This window comes from Dendrobium catenatum, unplaced genomic scaffold, assembly GCF_001605985.2.
Source record: "Dendrobium catenatum unplaced genomic scaffold, ASM160598v2 fragScaff_scaffold_756, whole genome shotgun sequence".
In the NCBI taxonomy this organism is placed as follows: Eukaryota; Viridiplantae; Streptophyta; class Magnoliopsida; order Asparagales; family Orchidaceae; genus Dendrobium; species Dendrobium catenatum.
Genome location: NW_021319218.1, coordinates 498,159 through 514,354, shown reverse-complemented (window position 1 = coordinate 514,354; position 16,196 = coordinate 498,159). Strand labels below are relative to the sequence as shown.

The following is a 16,196-nucleotide window of genomic DNA, read 5'->3' as shown; positions in this document are numbered from 1 at the left end:
GGGGGTGAATTGGTAATTTTAAAATTACTCTTAGATTTTAAAATTTGAAATCGATTGATTCAAAAAGAAAGTTAATTAAAGTTTCATAAATAAAACTTTTCAACCACAGAATTAAAAACTTGTAGTAAGTAAGTAGTGGAAATTAAAATGATATAAAGATTTATAGTGGTTCGGTCAAACACAACCTACATCCACTCCCTGAAGACTCACTCTTTAGGTATTACACTATTAATAAAATGATTCTCCTTTTGCCCCCACAGTATGGCAGAGAAGCCTTTACAAAACTCTCTTCCATCTGTCCCCAGTGCGGTAAAGAACCATTGTCCTTTCACACCCTCCAAGTGTAGGCAGAGAACATTCATCCCTTTACACCCTCCAACTATAGGCAAAATACCTTTGACTATTCACACTCTCCAAGTGTCCATAGAGAACCGTCATCCTTTCACACCCTCCAAGTGTTGTTAAAGAACCATGGACTATTCACACTCTCCAAGTGTTGGTAGAGAACCGAATCTTCTTCAAAGATCTCCTCATGAGTAATCTAGAAAGATAAGAGGAAGAGTGAAAAATATAAATTACATAGAGATCCTTATATTTGAGTAACTTTGTGAACCCTTCACACTCCACTAGCAAGAAATCTCTCTCAAACACTCTCTCACACTCTCTCCTTTAATTGCTCCTGAAAAATCATCAAGTAAAGATTTTTACGTCAGTTTATAACTGACCTTTTATATAAAAGACACAAAAAACCATCCAGAAAACTAAATTTTTTAATTTTGAGTGTACATGATCATACAGTACGATCAGGTTTCATATGTATAAATAGTTCAAATACTATTACATATGAACCTATTATGATTCATTATGAAATCATTTAATACCTGCTCATCATCCGGTACGAACTAAGTTCATCCAGGATGAATAGTTAGAAATTTTCAAAATTCGTTTATATGAAACATCGAGATGAAATGGGACCTCGCATTTTCATACACTGTAAGGCATGTACGAACTGGGTTCGTACAGTATGATCCATACATAGAAAAATTATTTTTATGCGACCTGGAACCCGAGAAGATTGTACTCATGAAAGCATATATGAACTGGGTTCATACAGTATGATCCATAATTAAAAAAATTATTTTTACTTGACTTGGAACCCGAGAAGATTGTACGAGTTGGAGTAGCTCCAGTAGAAGATAGGATTAGAGAAAGTCGCCTTAGATGGTTTTGGTCACATAAAACGGCGGCCTTGCGATGACCCGGTTAGGAGAGTAGAGGTTTTAGATTTGACTTATGTTAAGAAAGGTAGGGGTAGACCTAAAAAGACTTGGTTAGAAAATATTAGGAATGACCTTTCTTTATTAGATTTAAACGAGAATTTGACTTTTAATAGGACACAATGGAGAAAAAGGATTCATGTAGCCGACCCCACGTAGTGGGATAAAGGCTTGATGTTGTTGTTGTTGTTGTTGTTGTTCTCTTTAATTTACAAGGCTTCAAGCAGTCTATCCAAATGAGTTTTTCTTTTGTAGTTTCTATGATTCATTGGTGTTGCATCATTGTTCATCATGTTATCCTTTTTCCGATTTTTTGTAATTCTTATTTTTCTCTAGCAATTCTTCCTAAGTTCCCTTATTGTATACCTATCATTTTCTGATTATAATATTATCTATAAAATAAAGAAAAAAATGACTTGCTCCAGAAGTTACACAAAGTAATTTTTACACCTATTATCTCACTACATATCACTTAAAATGTCTCTCTTCGTGAGGATATGAACAAGCTCCTGCTTGCTATGTGTCCTAGCTACCAATCACTGTGCTTAGATTGCTTGTCATGCTCATGCACTTCCCTTGTTGCTCCTTATTGTCCTTGTTGAGCTTTTTTCATTCTTGCTCTACCAAGCTCTTTTTGTGCGCAACATGCAATTCATTGTGCTAGTAAGGGCGCTTGTGCATGCTATATCATCTGATAGCTCTTGGCGGGTAGCTACCATGCTCTTCTCCCTCATGGATAGTTTCTTTTCTTTCCGGCTTTCTCCCTCATGGATAGTTTCTTTTCTTTCTGGCTTTAGATCCTCCTCGCTATCTTGCACCACTCATTGTCTATCTCTTTCAGCAACTCAATTCCTTCTCAGTTGTTTCCTTCTTTGTATGATCCTATGTTCATGGTGGTTCCTCAAATTCAGCCACTTTATCCACCTCCTATGCCGATGGATCCTATTGTCTTGTAGGATTTTTCTTCTACTTATATTTTATCAAATATTATGCCTATTTTTACTCATAATTTTCATTCTTTTGCAGAAGCTATGGATGGATTTTTTGACTCAGTCTATTCATTTTCCTTTTCATTTTTATAACGGCTCAATTCCACAAAACATACTCAAACATCACCATATCAACGCAAGTCTGCACTCATTTTCTTTGAGGATGATATTTTTGAGCTAGTTAGGTTGCTCTTTCTTTGTTTATTGCAGGCAAATTCTTGTTGGATCATCCAAACGTGGATCTCATTTGTAATTTTGTATGAGAATTATATTACTCTGATATGTCGGTTTGCCGGCCCAGATGGGGCCGGCACTTGTATACAGGAGGCGGGTCAAACCGCCTCCTTCCTACACTGCCTAAGGGAGGGGCCCACGCCCAATTTGTTTGGATTTAATTAATTAAAAAGTTTTGATATCTTTTGAATTAAATAAATACTATCTTATATTAGGAAAGTGTTATTAATTAATTAAAAAGATTTGATATCTTTTGAATTAATTAGATATTATCTTATATTAGGAAAGTGTATTTAATTAATTAAAAAAATTTGATATTTTTTGGAATTAATTAAATACTATCTTATATTAGGAATTTTTTAGGAGGCGGAGAGGGCTATTTAAAGGGCATGAAGGGGTTAAGGCTAGGCATGCTTTGGTTATTATTTTCTTGTAGTCTCGTTGGCGTTTTTGGGCTCTAGACTCTTGTCTAGAGATTTGAGAGAGATGATCCTCCTCTCGAATAGAGGATCAATTGTATCTTTTCTTCTAGCTTATTTTTCTTTGAGTATTTAATCAAGTTCTATTATTTTCTTAGTTGTTTCATCTCTGATCTTGGGTATTCTCGCTATTTTTACTAATTTCGCGTTAGGGTTGCTTGCGAACTTGATGCAAGCAAAATGAGAGTAAAGAGACAAATTGGAGAACACCAGGACAAGACTTAAACCAAACTCGATTCATATGAAGCTTGCAAACATCCAAACAAACTTAGGATAAACAAAAGCCAAATCGAACCAAAACAAAATAAAAACATAAAAATGCTATCCTTAGTAAAACCGTCTAGCGGTCTCCTCATATGCAACGAAAGTAGGAAATTTAAGAAAAATGTGCTTAGGCTTGCAAACCAAGGGTCCTCCATTGCAAAAGAGTCCAACGTCCTTTCCAAACTCCTCCGACAAATGTCTCCAAATTTCAGCCAGCATACACTTCCAAAGCTCAAGAAGAAGGATACAAGTGGAGTGGAACTTGCGTTGAGAAGAAGGGGTTAGAAGCCAAGACGAAATAGAGAGGAGGAAAGGGGGGATGGAACAAGCTCTCAAGCTTTTCCAAGAAGAAACCCTCAGGTTTTTGTAGAGATTTTTTTTTTCAGATTTTCAAAAACCTTTTTCATGCCAAAACATCTCCATTTTATAGGCAAAAGAAGGTAGTCAAACAGCCATTCCACCTCCAACCAAAACCAATCAGGTTTGGGGAATAAAAGGCCAAAAGACACCAAATAGAAAGCCAAAAGACAGCAAAACTGCACAGAAAACAGGGAGCCAAGCCACGAAAAGCCCCACCCAGCAGCCACTGTAAACCCAACCAACAAGGGATCCGAAGAGCCAGCACAGAAAACAGGTAGGTAATTCACGGGAAATAGCCATGTGGAGGGAAAACGAGGAGGGCCACGAGAACAGCAATAGCCAGCAGAAACCGAGAAGACAAGGGGAAGAAGAAGAGGCACAAGTCCACTCCACAACACTGAGCTTGAATAATTGCATACCTTTATGAATTTATGAGCTAGGGAGTGCATTAAATCTCCAATCATTGAGCTAAACTTAAGCTCAAACATTTATGAGCTAACACCAAGTAGAATTCCAGCATTTTGAGCTCAACACCAAGCAACCAAAGCCCACCCGAGAGCAGCCACCACACCAAACCAAAATCAGCAAGCAGCCCAAGGACGAAATGGACTCAAAAGCAAGCAAATCCAAGGCTTTCCATGCCTAGCACTTTCCTACCATGATCATTGGAAGCCCAACCATCTTAGGATAGCTTAAAAAAATATAAAACACAACTAATATTGTTCCAAATACAATAAAAAAAATAACTAAAAATATTGAATGCATCAGAACTCAAGTAAATCCGATAGGATTACTTGCGAACTCAAGTACTTCTTATCAAATTGGTATCAGAGCAAGTTGTGGGATCGGTGGAGGGCTGATTTCGACAAATTTCAGCGGTGAATATTTGCCTGGAAGAAAGAGGGATTGCTGTTTTTGGAGTTTCAAATCCAGAATTTGTGATTTTACAAACTCCGGATTACGATGGCGGGCAAAAAGGTGGTTACTCTGGAAGAAAGGCTTGAAGGGGATATGAATCAAATCAAAAGATGGTGGAGGAAAGGATTTCCTCCATGGAAGGATAAGTCGCCGATCACCGAGACATGATGAATAAGATGTTAGAAATTCAAAACCAAACGACGACGTGCGTGGAAAACGGAGAAGGAAAAAGTACAAATTCGGAAATTCATAGGGAGGAAGATGAGGTGGAAATCATGGAAGGAGAAAGAAAAAGACCCCATCTGGAGCCTGTCCAAAGGTATGAAAGAGGGGGTGGACATGGGGAACGCCAGGAGGAATACTATGGTTGTCGAGGTGCTGATTTTGATCACAATGAGGGATTTTGAAGGGGGCTTGGGCTATGACAGAGCAAGAGAAGACCGAAAAACATGGGGTACACCTAGCACTTGGGAGAGAGAAAACTATAGAAGATTCCGGGCAATGGGGGCGACTAGAAGGTGAGGAAGTTGAAGATGCCCATATTCGAAGGAGAAGATGCGTTTGGGTGGATTTACAAGGTGGAGCGATACTTCGCCGTCAGTGGGCTAACGGAGGAGGAGAAGCTGACCGTAGCCGGATTATGCTTGGAAGGAAAAGCCCTGTCGTGATATCATGTAACACCCCACATTACCCTTGACTAGTATAACAACTAAAACATATTATTTTTCCTTCCATAAAGTTTTTGAAAATAGTTAACCCCTTGCATAACTATACGACATATCTCATAAACCTTCATTGATACATTAACTGAAGTACTTCACTTTTTTAAACTTCCACAACATAGTTACAGAGCCACTAAGGAACATCCAAACAAAATACTTCAAATGAGTGTTTACATACCCTTAGATAATCCTTACTAACAAATATAGAAATAACACATAATATTGAGGTACTTGAAATCTAATCAGCAACAACTTTATCTTTTCCTTTACCTGTAAAGACAGCCAGAAGAAAGTTCTGGACTACTATCTACCGTCTAGCGCGGCTTTAATTTTAATAAATTATGATTAATAAATTATAATTAATGATAATTAATTATTATAATTAATTAAAATAATTAATCATATTTATCTTTAATTAACTATAATTAATTAATATTAATTAAATTTAATTAATTAATAAAAATTAATTATGATTAATTTAAAAAAGTATATAATTAATTAAAGTTAATTTTAATTAAATTATTATAATTAATTAACATTAATTATAATATTTAATAAAAAATAATTTTAATTAATTATACTAACTATAATTAATTAAAATAATTAAAGTTAAAATTAATTAAAATCAATTTTAATTAAAATAAACTAATCACTCTCTCCCTTTACCTCTCTGGTTTTGACAGATCCACGGGATTTGGCCGGAGACGAGTGCGGCGAGTATCGAATTTACAGCGGGGATTAAGTCGGATCTACGTTAAATCCAGCCAAACGATTTTTTTGTGTGCGCGTTAAATCCCGGCGATGGGTAAATCCCGGATTTAAGGACTTATGGCTTAAATCTCGTATTTACTGAATCCCTCAGTTCGATGGCTTTTATGGGATTTGGCCGAGAATCGTGAAAGGGAGAAAGTTACCTTCACTACTTGTGAGCTCCCGTGGTTGCTTCCGATCAAACTGTCGTTCCTTCCGATTCGACGGGAAGGGAAAGCCGTGGAAGAGGCGAGGTCGACCAGCAACGGCGAGGCCGAAGCAGCCGGCAAATTCGCGGGATTTGGCCGAAGTAACGTACGGGGGGAAGAAAGTAATCTTCACGGAGGGCGTGCTCCAGTTCTCGTCCCGATCAAAATGTCGTAACTTTCCTTCCGATAGAAAGGGAAAGTAGGAGAAGGAACCAAGTCGACCAGCCACGAATGGAGCAGGAGAAGCGAGCTCGGCTTCTTGCTTCCGATCAAAATGCGTAACATCCGATCTTTCAGGAACCGTCGCCGAAGGAGTGAAGTCGTTCAACCACGAAGGAGCCGAAGCTTCACAGCGAGCAAGCTCCGTTCTTGTCTCCGATCAAACGTTGGAATGGAAGTCCAACAGGAAGGGCGAGTCGTCGAGCGTAGCCAAGTTGCAGGTGGGAGCCGGGGAGGAAATGAGAGCGGGAGCGAGAGAGAATGAGAGCAAGACGTCCCGAATGCTTCGTTTCCTCGTCATTTAACGATGAGTAGCGACGTACAAAGGTATGGCGAGATGCGACGTCGTCATGCAAAGAGCGGTGCTGTATCGTGCGTAGGCCGTGGGCGTTGGGCTCGAGCGACGTGGTCGGACAGGTATGATGATTTTTTTTTCTTATTTTTTGTTTCGTTTTCTACAGAGAAAGGTCAACAGCCTATCAGGAACTGGAGGGAATTCAAAGATTGCATAATAGAACCGACTGGGGAGGAGATTTCTATGAGCAGTTCTTTGCTCTGACGCAGGAGGGATCGGTAGCAGACTACAGGGAGTAGTTTGAGCACCTAGCTAGCAGGGTGGAGCGACTCTCATATACAATATTGGAGGAAAATTTCATGAAATGATTGAAGGCGGATATTTGAGCAGCAGTGAAGGTTTTGATGCCCCGTGACTTGGGGGAGGCCATGAAGTTGGCCCCACTGGTGGAAAATCAGAGGAATTTGAAGAGGAGAACCAAGAGTAGCAACACTGTGGGCACTTACTAGCACCTAAAGGTCCTGTAACAGGAGGGAGTCGAGAGGCCGCCAAGGAGAAGACAGGAGGAAGCGGGGGAAATTTCAAGCGGTTGATGGAGAAAGAGATGCAAGAGAAGAGGACTAAGGGGTTGTTCTTCAGGTGCGATGAAAATTACATGTCAGGGCATCGGTGCAAGGACCAAACTCTTCAGGTTCTCACCGTCTGTGATGACGAGAAAACTGAGGGAGGTGAGGAGACAGAGGAGGAAATGGAGGAGAATCTACACTTGGATATGGTTGAGGTTTCCCTGAACTCAGTGTTAGGATTCATTACGAATGACACCATGAAGGTAAAGGGAGAGATAGAGGGCAGGAAGGTTGTGGTGCTGATTAATAGTGGGGCTACTCACAATTTCATTTTCACCCAGATCGTCGACCAATTGGGAGTGAGATTGGTAGACACTGACTGTTACGGAGTAATGATGGGTACAGGGAAGATGGAGAAAGGCCAGGGGATTTACAGAGAAGTGTGACTGACGATCTAGGGGATACAGGTGAGGGAAGACTTTCTTCCACTAGATCTTGGGAGCACAGACGTCAACTTGAGGATGAAATGGGTGCAAACTTTGGGAGACACCAAAGTGAATTGGGGAGCGCTCACGATGGAGTTGACGGTTGATGGAAGGAAGGTAGTGATTAAGGGAGATGTGGGGCCTCTCCAGGGGCTTTCCAAATCCCTGGTTTCTCTTAAAACGATGATGAGGGACATCCTGTTGATAGACGGAGGGTATTTGGTGGAGTTGCATAGTTTGGAGGGAGTGAGATTGGAGGAGGGAGGAGACATACCTCTATCCATTTAGCCATTGATTCAATAGTTCTAAGAGGTGTTTTAGCCACCTCAAGGATTGCCACCGTAGAGGGAGCAGGAGCATGCCATAATGTTGAAGGAGAGAGTGTCACCCATTAGTGTCCGGCCTTATCGTTACCCTCAGTTCCAGTAGGATGAAATAGAAAGGTTGATTAGAGAGATGCTGGAGGCAGAGATCATCAGACCCAACATCAGTCCTTTTTCTAGCCCCGTTTTATTGGTAAAAAAGAAGGATGACAGTTGGCATTTTTGTGTGGACTACAGAGCACTTAACAAGGAAACTGTACTTGACAAGTTTTCTATACCAGGCATTGATGAGTTGCTAGATGAATTGAGTGGGACCGTGATCTTCTGTAAGATAGACTTGAAATCGGGTTACGATCAGATCCAAATGAAGAAGTAGAATGTACCCAAGACGGCCTTTAGAACTCATGAAGGACATTATGAGTTCCTGGTGATGCCTTTTGGCCTCACCAATGCTCCCGCTACTTTCCAGGCCCTTATGAATAAGATTTTCAAACCTTATCTCAGACGATTTGTACTGGTATTCTTTGACGACATCCTAGTCTACAGCAGGACAAAAGAGGAGCATTGGGAGCATTTAAAGAGGGTGTTAGAAGTACTGCAGGAGCACTAGCTGAGAGCTAATTTGAAGAAATGCTGATTTACACAAGCTAGTGTAGAGTACTTGGGCCATGTGGTATCAAAAGGAGTGAAAGAAGATCAATCCAAAATTGAAGCAATGCTAAAGTGGCCAGTGCTGAAAAATCTGAAGGAGTTGAGATGATTCCTAGGACTGATGGGTTACTACATAAGGTTCGTTAAGGGGTACAGCTCCATAGCATGGTCACTCACTGAACATTTGAAGAAGGATGGATTCCTATGAGGGGAAGCAGTCACATCAGCATTTGAGAGCTTAAAGAAGGCGATGACTACAGTGCCGGTCCTAGCCTCGCCAGATTTCACTCAGACCTTCATTGTGGAGAAAGATGCTTCCGGGTATGGGCTGGGTGCAGTACTAATGCAGAGTCGTAGACCCATTGCCTATTTCAGCTAAGTATTAACTGCTAGAGCTCAACTGAAATCAGTTTACGAGAGAGAATTAATGGCCATCATTTTGGCCATCCAGAAGTGGCGACCCTACTTACTTGAGAGTCATTTCATTGTCAAGACTGATCAGCGAAGCTTGAAATACTTGCTGGAACAGCGGATGGTGACGGAAGAGCATCAAAGGTGGTTGTCCAAGTTGCTAGGATACGATTTTGAGATTCAGTATAGACCAGGGGTGGAGAACAAGGCGGCAGTTGCTTTGTCCAGATGTATGGGGGAGCTGCAGACGGTGGCACTATCCGTTCCTTTGATGTTTGACTAGGAGGCCATCAGGGAAGAAAGTGTTAGAAATGAAGAATTGAGAAAGATCAGGTCAAAATTGCTGAAAGAGGAGGGTAGCCATCCAGGGTACTCATTAGAGGGCGACAGACTGCTGTACCAGGGAAGATTTGTGATGCCCCGTACCTCGATTCACATCCCAAATTTACTCCAAGAATTTCATGGAAGCACAGTTAGGGGCCATTCAGGAGTGCAGAAGACCTACAAGAGACTAGCGGCCGAGCTTTACTGGAAGGGAATACATAGAGATGTAGAGGAGATGGTGGCAAGGTGTGAGATCTGTCAGAGAAACAAATATTTGGCTATGTCACTAGGGGGACTACTACAGCCGTTGGCGTTACCAGGACGAGTATGAGAGGAGATATCCATGGATTTCATAGATGAACTGCCCCATTCAGAAGGCTTTACAGTGATCTTTGTGATGGTGGATAGATTGAGCAAGTTTGCTCATTTCATCCCCCTCCGACATCCTTACACCGCGGTGACAGTGGCTTCAACATTCATTAGAGAAGTGGTCAGATAGAGATAAGGTGTTCCTCAGTCATTTTTGAAGAGAGTTGTTCAGGTTACAGGGGACAGTTCTGAAGAGAAGCACTGCTTACCACCCACAGAAAGATGGCCAAATGGAGGTGGTCAATAGGAGCCTGGAGACATACCTGAGATGCTTTGTGTTAGAGACACCCAAGATATGGGCCAAGTGGCTATCTTGGGTAGAGTACTGGTACAACACGTCTTTTCATTATGCTTCACATATGACCCCATTCAAGGTGTTGTATGAATAGGATCCCCAACACTTGGTACACTTTGGGAGTAGCAGTATCCTAGTGTCGTCAGTAGAGGAGTACTTAGAGGAAAGGGACCGAGTACTAGAGGAGTTGAAGAGGCATTTACTGAGAGCTTAACAAATTATGAAGAAACAAGTAGATGGGCATAGGAAGGACATCCAATTTGAAGTAGGGGAGAGGGTGTTCTTGAAGCTCCGACCATATAGACAGAAGAACAGTCTCCAACAGGAGGAACGAAAAGCTGGCTCCAAGGTATTTTGGGCCTTATGAAGTGTTGGAGAAGATTGGGTCAGTAGTGCATCGATTGAAATTACCACCAGCATCAACTATACATCCGGTTTTTCATGTCTTGCAGTTGAGGAAGGCCATTGGTGACTACACAACCAGTCCCGAGATACCAGCAACACTTACTGAGGATTTAGAGGTGATTCTGGAACCCTTAGAGCAGGAAGGGGTTCACCAAAACAAAGATGGAACTAAGGAGGTGTTGATCAAATGGAAGAACCTTCCGGATTACGAGGCCACGTGGGAGCCATATGAGAGGATAAAATAACAATTCCCTTGTTTTCACCTTGTGGACAAGGTGATTCTTTGGGAGGGCGGTATTGATATGTCGGCTCCCCAGGAATTGACTCAACCTCAGCCGGCCCAGGTGAGGCCGACACTTGTATACAAGAGGCAGGTCAAACCGCCTCCTTCCTACACCGCCTAAGGGAGGGGCCCACGCTCAATTTGTTTGGATTTAATTAATTAAAAAGATTTGATATCTTTTGAATTAATTAAATACTATCTTATATTAGGAAAATGGATTTAATTAGTTAAAAAGATTTGATATCTTTTGAATTAATTAAATACTATCTTATATTAGGAAGTTTTTAAGGAGGTGGAGAGGGTTATTTAAAGGGTATGAAGGGGTTAGGGCTAGGCATGCTTTGGTTATTGTCTTCTTGTAGTCTCGTTGGTGTTTTTGGGCTCTAGACTCTTGTCTAGAGATTTGGGAGAGACGATCCTCCTCTCGAATAGAGGATCAATTGTATATTTTCTTCTAGCTTATTTTGCTTTGAGTATTTAATCAAGTTATATTATTTTTTTTGTTGTTTCATCTCCGATCTTGAGTATTTTTACTGTTTTTACTAATTTCGCATTAGGGTTGCTTGTGAACTCAAGTAGATCTGATAGGATTACTTGCGAACTCAAGTACTTCCTATCATACTCTTGAGTACATAGTTGAGATTATTGATCCTCATCACATCATTGTTAGATTATCCTCTAATGCAATTTATATCAAATTTTACTTTAGATGTACCTATTATGTCTATTGCTTTTTGATGCAAGCGCTTAAATTGTCTTTCCATTTTGATGCATTCGTGGAACTCATACAAAACCTGTTTTGTTAGCTTTTCATTAGTTTTAATTGTATCCTTCGACATGAAGGAACAAGAGGGTATTCAAATATTCAATCCTTCCAACTTTCGCAATAGTTGTCACTCCTCTATCACTGTATTTGATTTTTTTTTGTATTTTTCTTTGTAATATAGCAATTCTTGATTATTTCCCTTGCCATAATCATCATTATCTTGTAATTTTATTGTGCTTTAAAAAATGAAAAAAAGGACTAAATGGAATTACATAAGCGAAAATATCTCCCAAGAAAAACTACTCACTAACTCTCAGAAAATTATGAATTAAAATGAGATATGAAAATGACATGCAAGGCACCCCAATTTATAGGCATAGATTCTTCCCTTTGAGGGATTTGCCTTGGCACCCACATAAACAAAATATGAATTAAATGACATCATTTCAAATATTCTCCAAAATTTTAAGTTGTAACAAAGTACTTATAAGAAATATTTCAAATGACCAAAAAAATGGACCTATGTGCACCTTAAAGTAAGTGATCATAATACAATCAAATACACACGATCACAATGCTCTATGTGCATTCTAATAATATGTTATTGCCTCACTATTCTCTCCATAGTGTGCCTCCTTTGTCGCATCTCTTATAGGTGAGCTTCTTCTTAGCGCAGCTTCTCACCTCTCCCAAGAATGGTTGTGTCAGGCCATCTTGGTTGTTTTGGTCACCTACGCCTTAGTGCATCAACTTTGTAGACCTAGCCTTATTTTTTCGTTCGTCATTATTATCATAAGATGGAGTACCTAACAATTTTGCTTGTTAATCATTTCTCGTTGATCATTTCACACCTTTTTGGGCATCACAAGATTTTCCTTGCATAGAATTGATGTTGCTAGTGTCTTTGCTTTCAGTGATTCTATTGGGCAACTTGTTCTATTGCTTGCATTCTCTCTCCACTCTCCTTTGATTTTAGCTCAACTCTATTTCCGATCTTTTTTTGCTTGAGACATCTCTTGATTAGATAGCAGCTAGTACTGCTTCTTATGTTGCTCTCACTCTTAGATTCTTGATAAAGTTGTTGTGTTTAAGGACTTTAGGCGTTCAACATTCTTCATCCAATAATTCTCCTTATTTTTTCAACAAGATTTAGTTCCATCTAAACATAAGCAAACATCTACATGTCATGGAAAAGTTGCTCTCATTTTCATTGATGATGGTATTTTGAGCTTGCTAGCCCACTCTCTTTTTCTATTGTGCACATTCTCATTGGGCTACACCAATTTGGAGATTATTTGCAAATTCATGAAATATATTTACTTGGTGATTTCTCCATTGGGCTCATGGTTCATTATAAGGCTTCTTTAGAAGCATATTGCACTAAAACCTTCTCTCTATGATCATATTTTATTTGTGACATGTGATGTGAATGCTTAAATGGTCTCCCTATTTTGAGTCTTGTAAGGAGCTATCTATCACTCATATTTGGGTTATAATTGTCGTTTTTATTTTCATTATGTCAACCAATCTTCTTTATATTTTTTAGTTCTGTTTTTTTATATGAGAATTTGACTCTTAACAAGATAACAGAGAAAAAGAATTTATGTAGCCAACATCACATAGTGTAATAAATGCTTGATGTTGTTGTTGTTGTCTATTTTTTAAAAACATTTACAAGTGTGCTGTTATGGATCGTTTATTTACAACATATGTGGCCAGAGCTTCTGTTGAATTGGGGAAATCAAACTTGAAAACGAGGTGTGGATCGGATCCTCATATTGTGTATATTGGCAAAATGAATAATTTATAGGCATCTCTTCTTATGTTCCTCCTGGAAAATCTTGGACACAATTATTCCAAATGCTTCAAGGCTCATCTAGAATTAAGGAAATTAAACTTACAAGATTAAGGGTCATATAAAAATGACAACATCCTACCTTTCACCACCATGGTTGTTGCTTCTCCATCAAATCTGGTTTGTACTCTGAATTTGGGACCAATTTTAGACTTCTTATGGAACTAGAGCTTGATGTGCCTGTGTTTGCAAGCCACATGAATATGGTCACCATATCACTTGCAAATACAACAATTGATCATCATCCTCCACTATATTAGTCTCCCTCTAATTATTAAAGATGTTAATGATCACATTTCACAAGAGTCCATATGATTCATTTATGTTTAGATTGTTGACATGCTCTGGTCAATATGAGGTTTTAAATCTTATTTGCTTAAGAATTATTTTTACTCCCCAATATTCACCAAGCTTTAAGTAAGACATTTAAATGGTTTTTTTAATGCATATCCAACAAGATTAGAGAGAGTCGCCTTAGTTGGTTTGGTTCTATAAAACGGCGGCCTTTTTATGACCAGGTTAGGAAAGTAGATGTATTAGATTTGACTTATTTTAAGAAAGGTAGAGCTAGACCTAAAAAGACTTGGTTAGAAAATATTAAAAACGATCTTCCTTTATTAGATTTAGGTGAGAATTTGGCTCTTAACAGGGCACAATGGAGAAAAAGGATTCTTGCAGCCAACACGACATAGTGGGATAAAGGCTTGTTATTGTTGTTGTTGCATATCCAACAAGCTTTCTGGTTTCTTTCTTTTTTTTAAATGGTTATTTTTTTAGTTTTCCTAATTTTCTTAAGGCTTTTTTATCCTTGGCAATCATGTTATCTTTATTTTGTCTTAAATAATATTATTTTTCAAGAAATGTTTTACAATTGTCCTTATTACTATATTATTTTTGGGTCATAAAATTATGCTTTAGTTAAAAAAAAGTCCTCACTACTAAAACTCCTGAAATAAATCCTAAGTATGCCACATCATCAAAGAAGTTAGCTGCAATTATCATGGTGAGTAGAGATTCCAAAGGTGCCTTTGATGGTCCATTATAAACCCAGGAACTTACATTTTTTGGGACACTTGTACCCTTTTTTTTAATGTTTTTGAGAAGAATGAATGATATAACAAAGATTATATTGCTTTAGTTCATGACTATGGAGAAATGATCTCCTTTTGACCATTGGCCCATGAACTATTTCACAAAGCTTGTGCACCTAGTACTCACCTTTTAAATTTTTAATATTAAAATATGAACCAATTATTATGTGGTGTTCTTTTATTTATTAATTAATTTATAAGTTCAATGTTTTTAGTTCAAGCAATTTATTGCAGATGAAGATAGGGATATAAAATTAGTAGATGCTCCTGTATCTGGTGGTGTCAAAAGGGCAGCAGAGGGAACACTTACGGTTAGAATTTACTGCACTGTAGATTTCATGTCAATTAGAACGAAAATATAATTATTTACCTCTCCATTAATTTTTTTATTTTTGGTGCATGTATGCCTCTGAACTTGAATGTTTTTTTAAAAAAATTAAATTAAATTCTGCCGAGAGATCCAAGCTGTTTTTTTATTACTTTCTTCTCACAGATAATGGCTTCAGGCACAGATGAAGCCCTTCACTTTGCCGGTTCGGTTCTTTCGGGTAATACTAGTATAGTTACCTGAAGGGTTGTGAAAAAGACTACTTCTATAACTGTTATTGAAATTATTCTCATCCTTTTGTCAGCATTAAGTGAGAAGCTCTATATACTGAAAGGGGGATGTGGTGCTGCGAGGTATTCAGTTTAACCCTGGGTTGGTAGTGTTTATTATTGGGCCTATTCTTGAATTTTTTTTCATATATTTATTGTGATCTCTAAACCTTTCATCTTGCTAGCATTTGGAGTGGTCAGAGTAAATTTTGCCAAATAGTGGAGTTTGTTAATTGAGAGGAATTTATACTGTTGTTTTTCTCCACAGTTCCATAAAAATGGTTAATCAATTGCTTGCCGGCGTTCATATAGTTGCAGCTGCTGAAGCAATGGCATTTGCAGCTCGATTAGGTTTGAAGACAAAAGTGTTGTTTGAAGTTCTTAAAAATGCTAGTGGTTATTCATGGTAAGTATACTGTCTTGTATTTTTCCTTATAAAGGTATCCGTTTTTCATAAACCATGTTGAACATCAAGGCTATTTTGATGATTTTTAAATAAATTTCTCTCTAAATATTTGTTTTGATCATGCCTATTTTTTATCTAATAATCTGCTAAAAGAGAATTTCATTTTTATTGTTTTTAATCTCTTTGTAACCTGATGGCTTTCCTCTCTGCTATAGATGGTATGCATGTGCATATTAAGCTTGTTTAATGTGTCACTTCCATTTTGAAAGCAGGATTTCTATGTAGTAAATCTCTAAATTTCATAATGCTCTATATATACTTTACGTTGATATTTCCTTGCAGGATGTTCGGTAATCGTGTACCACACATGTTAGAAAATGACTACACTCCATTATCAGCCGTTGATATCTTTGTCAAGGACCTTGTATGATTTTAAGTGTGGATTTATTTGGGGAATGAAGCATTACTCCTTGAAAAATAAACTGTTAATATTTATGGTATCTCTTCTTTTTTTGCTCTCAGGGTATTGTATCCTATGAAAGTTCCAAACTTAAGATATCTCATCTTATCTCAAGCATTGCATATCAAATATTTGTATCAGGTGAGAGAAAAATTGCTATTGTTTTATTCAACATAGCACTAACTTTTCGGTT

The 16,196-nt window shown here is 38.5% G+C and overlaps 1 protein-coding gene and 1 long non-coding RNA gene across 7 annotated transcripts in view; one reads left to right on the top strand and one right to left on the bottom strand.

The window, feature by feature from the left end:
* Nucleotides 1-16,196, top strand: part of LOC110103930 — a 135,529-nt gene that overhangs the window by 73,718 nt on the left and 45,615 nt on the right. For all 6 annotated transcript variants that reach the window (XR_002304008.2, XR_003701372.1, XM_020832825.2 and 3 more), the window contains 6 exons: nt 14,775-14,851; nt 15,034-15,088; nt 15,173-15,221; nt 15,406-15,543; nt 15,886-15,967; nt 16,066-16,144. Coding sequence is in view for 4 of the 6 variants with exons in the window: in XM_020832825.2 (XP_020688484.1) it covers nt 14,775-14,851; nt 15,034-15,088; nt 15,173-15,221; nt 15,406-15,543; nt 15,886-15,967; nt 16,066-16,144 (480 nt within the window). In the remaining 2 variants the exon portion in view is untranslated. The remainder of the gene's footprint in view (nt 1-14,774; nt 14,852-15,033; nt 15,089-15,172; nt 15,222-15,405; nt 15,544-15,885; nt 15,968-16,065; nt 16,145-16,196) is intronic.
* LOC114580103 lies at nt 5,287-13,989 on the bottom strand. The gene is made up of 2 exons (XR_003701373.1): nt 13,532-13,989; nt 5,287-5,513 (listed from the first exon to the last, which is right to left on the bottom strand). It is a non-coding gene; the product is annotated as an uncharacterized LOC114580103 (long non-coding RNA).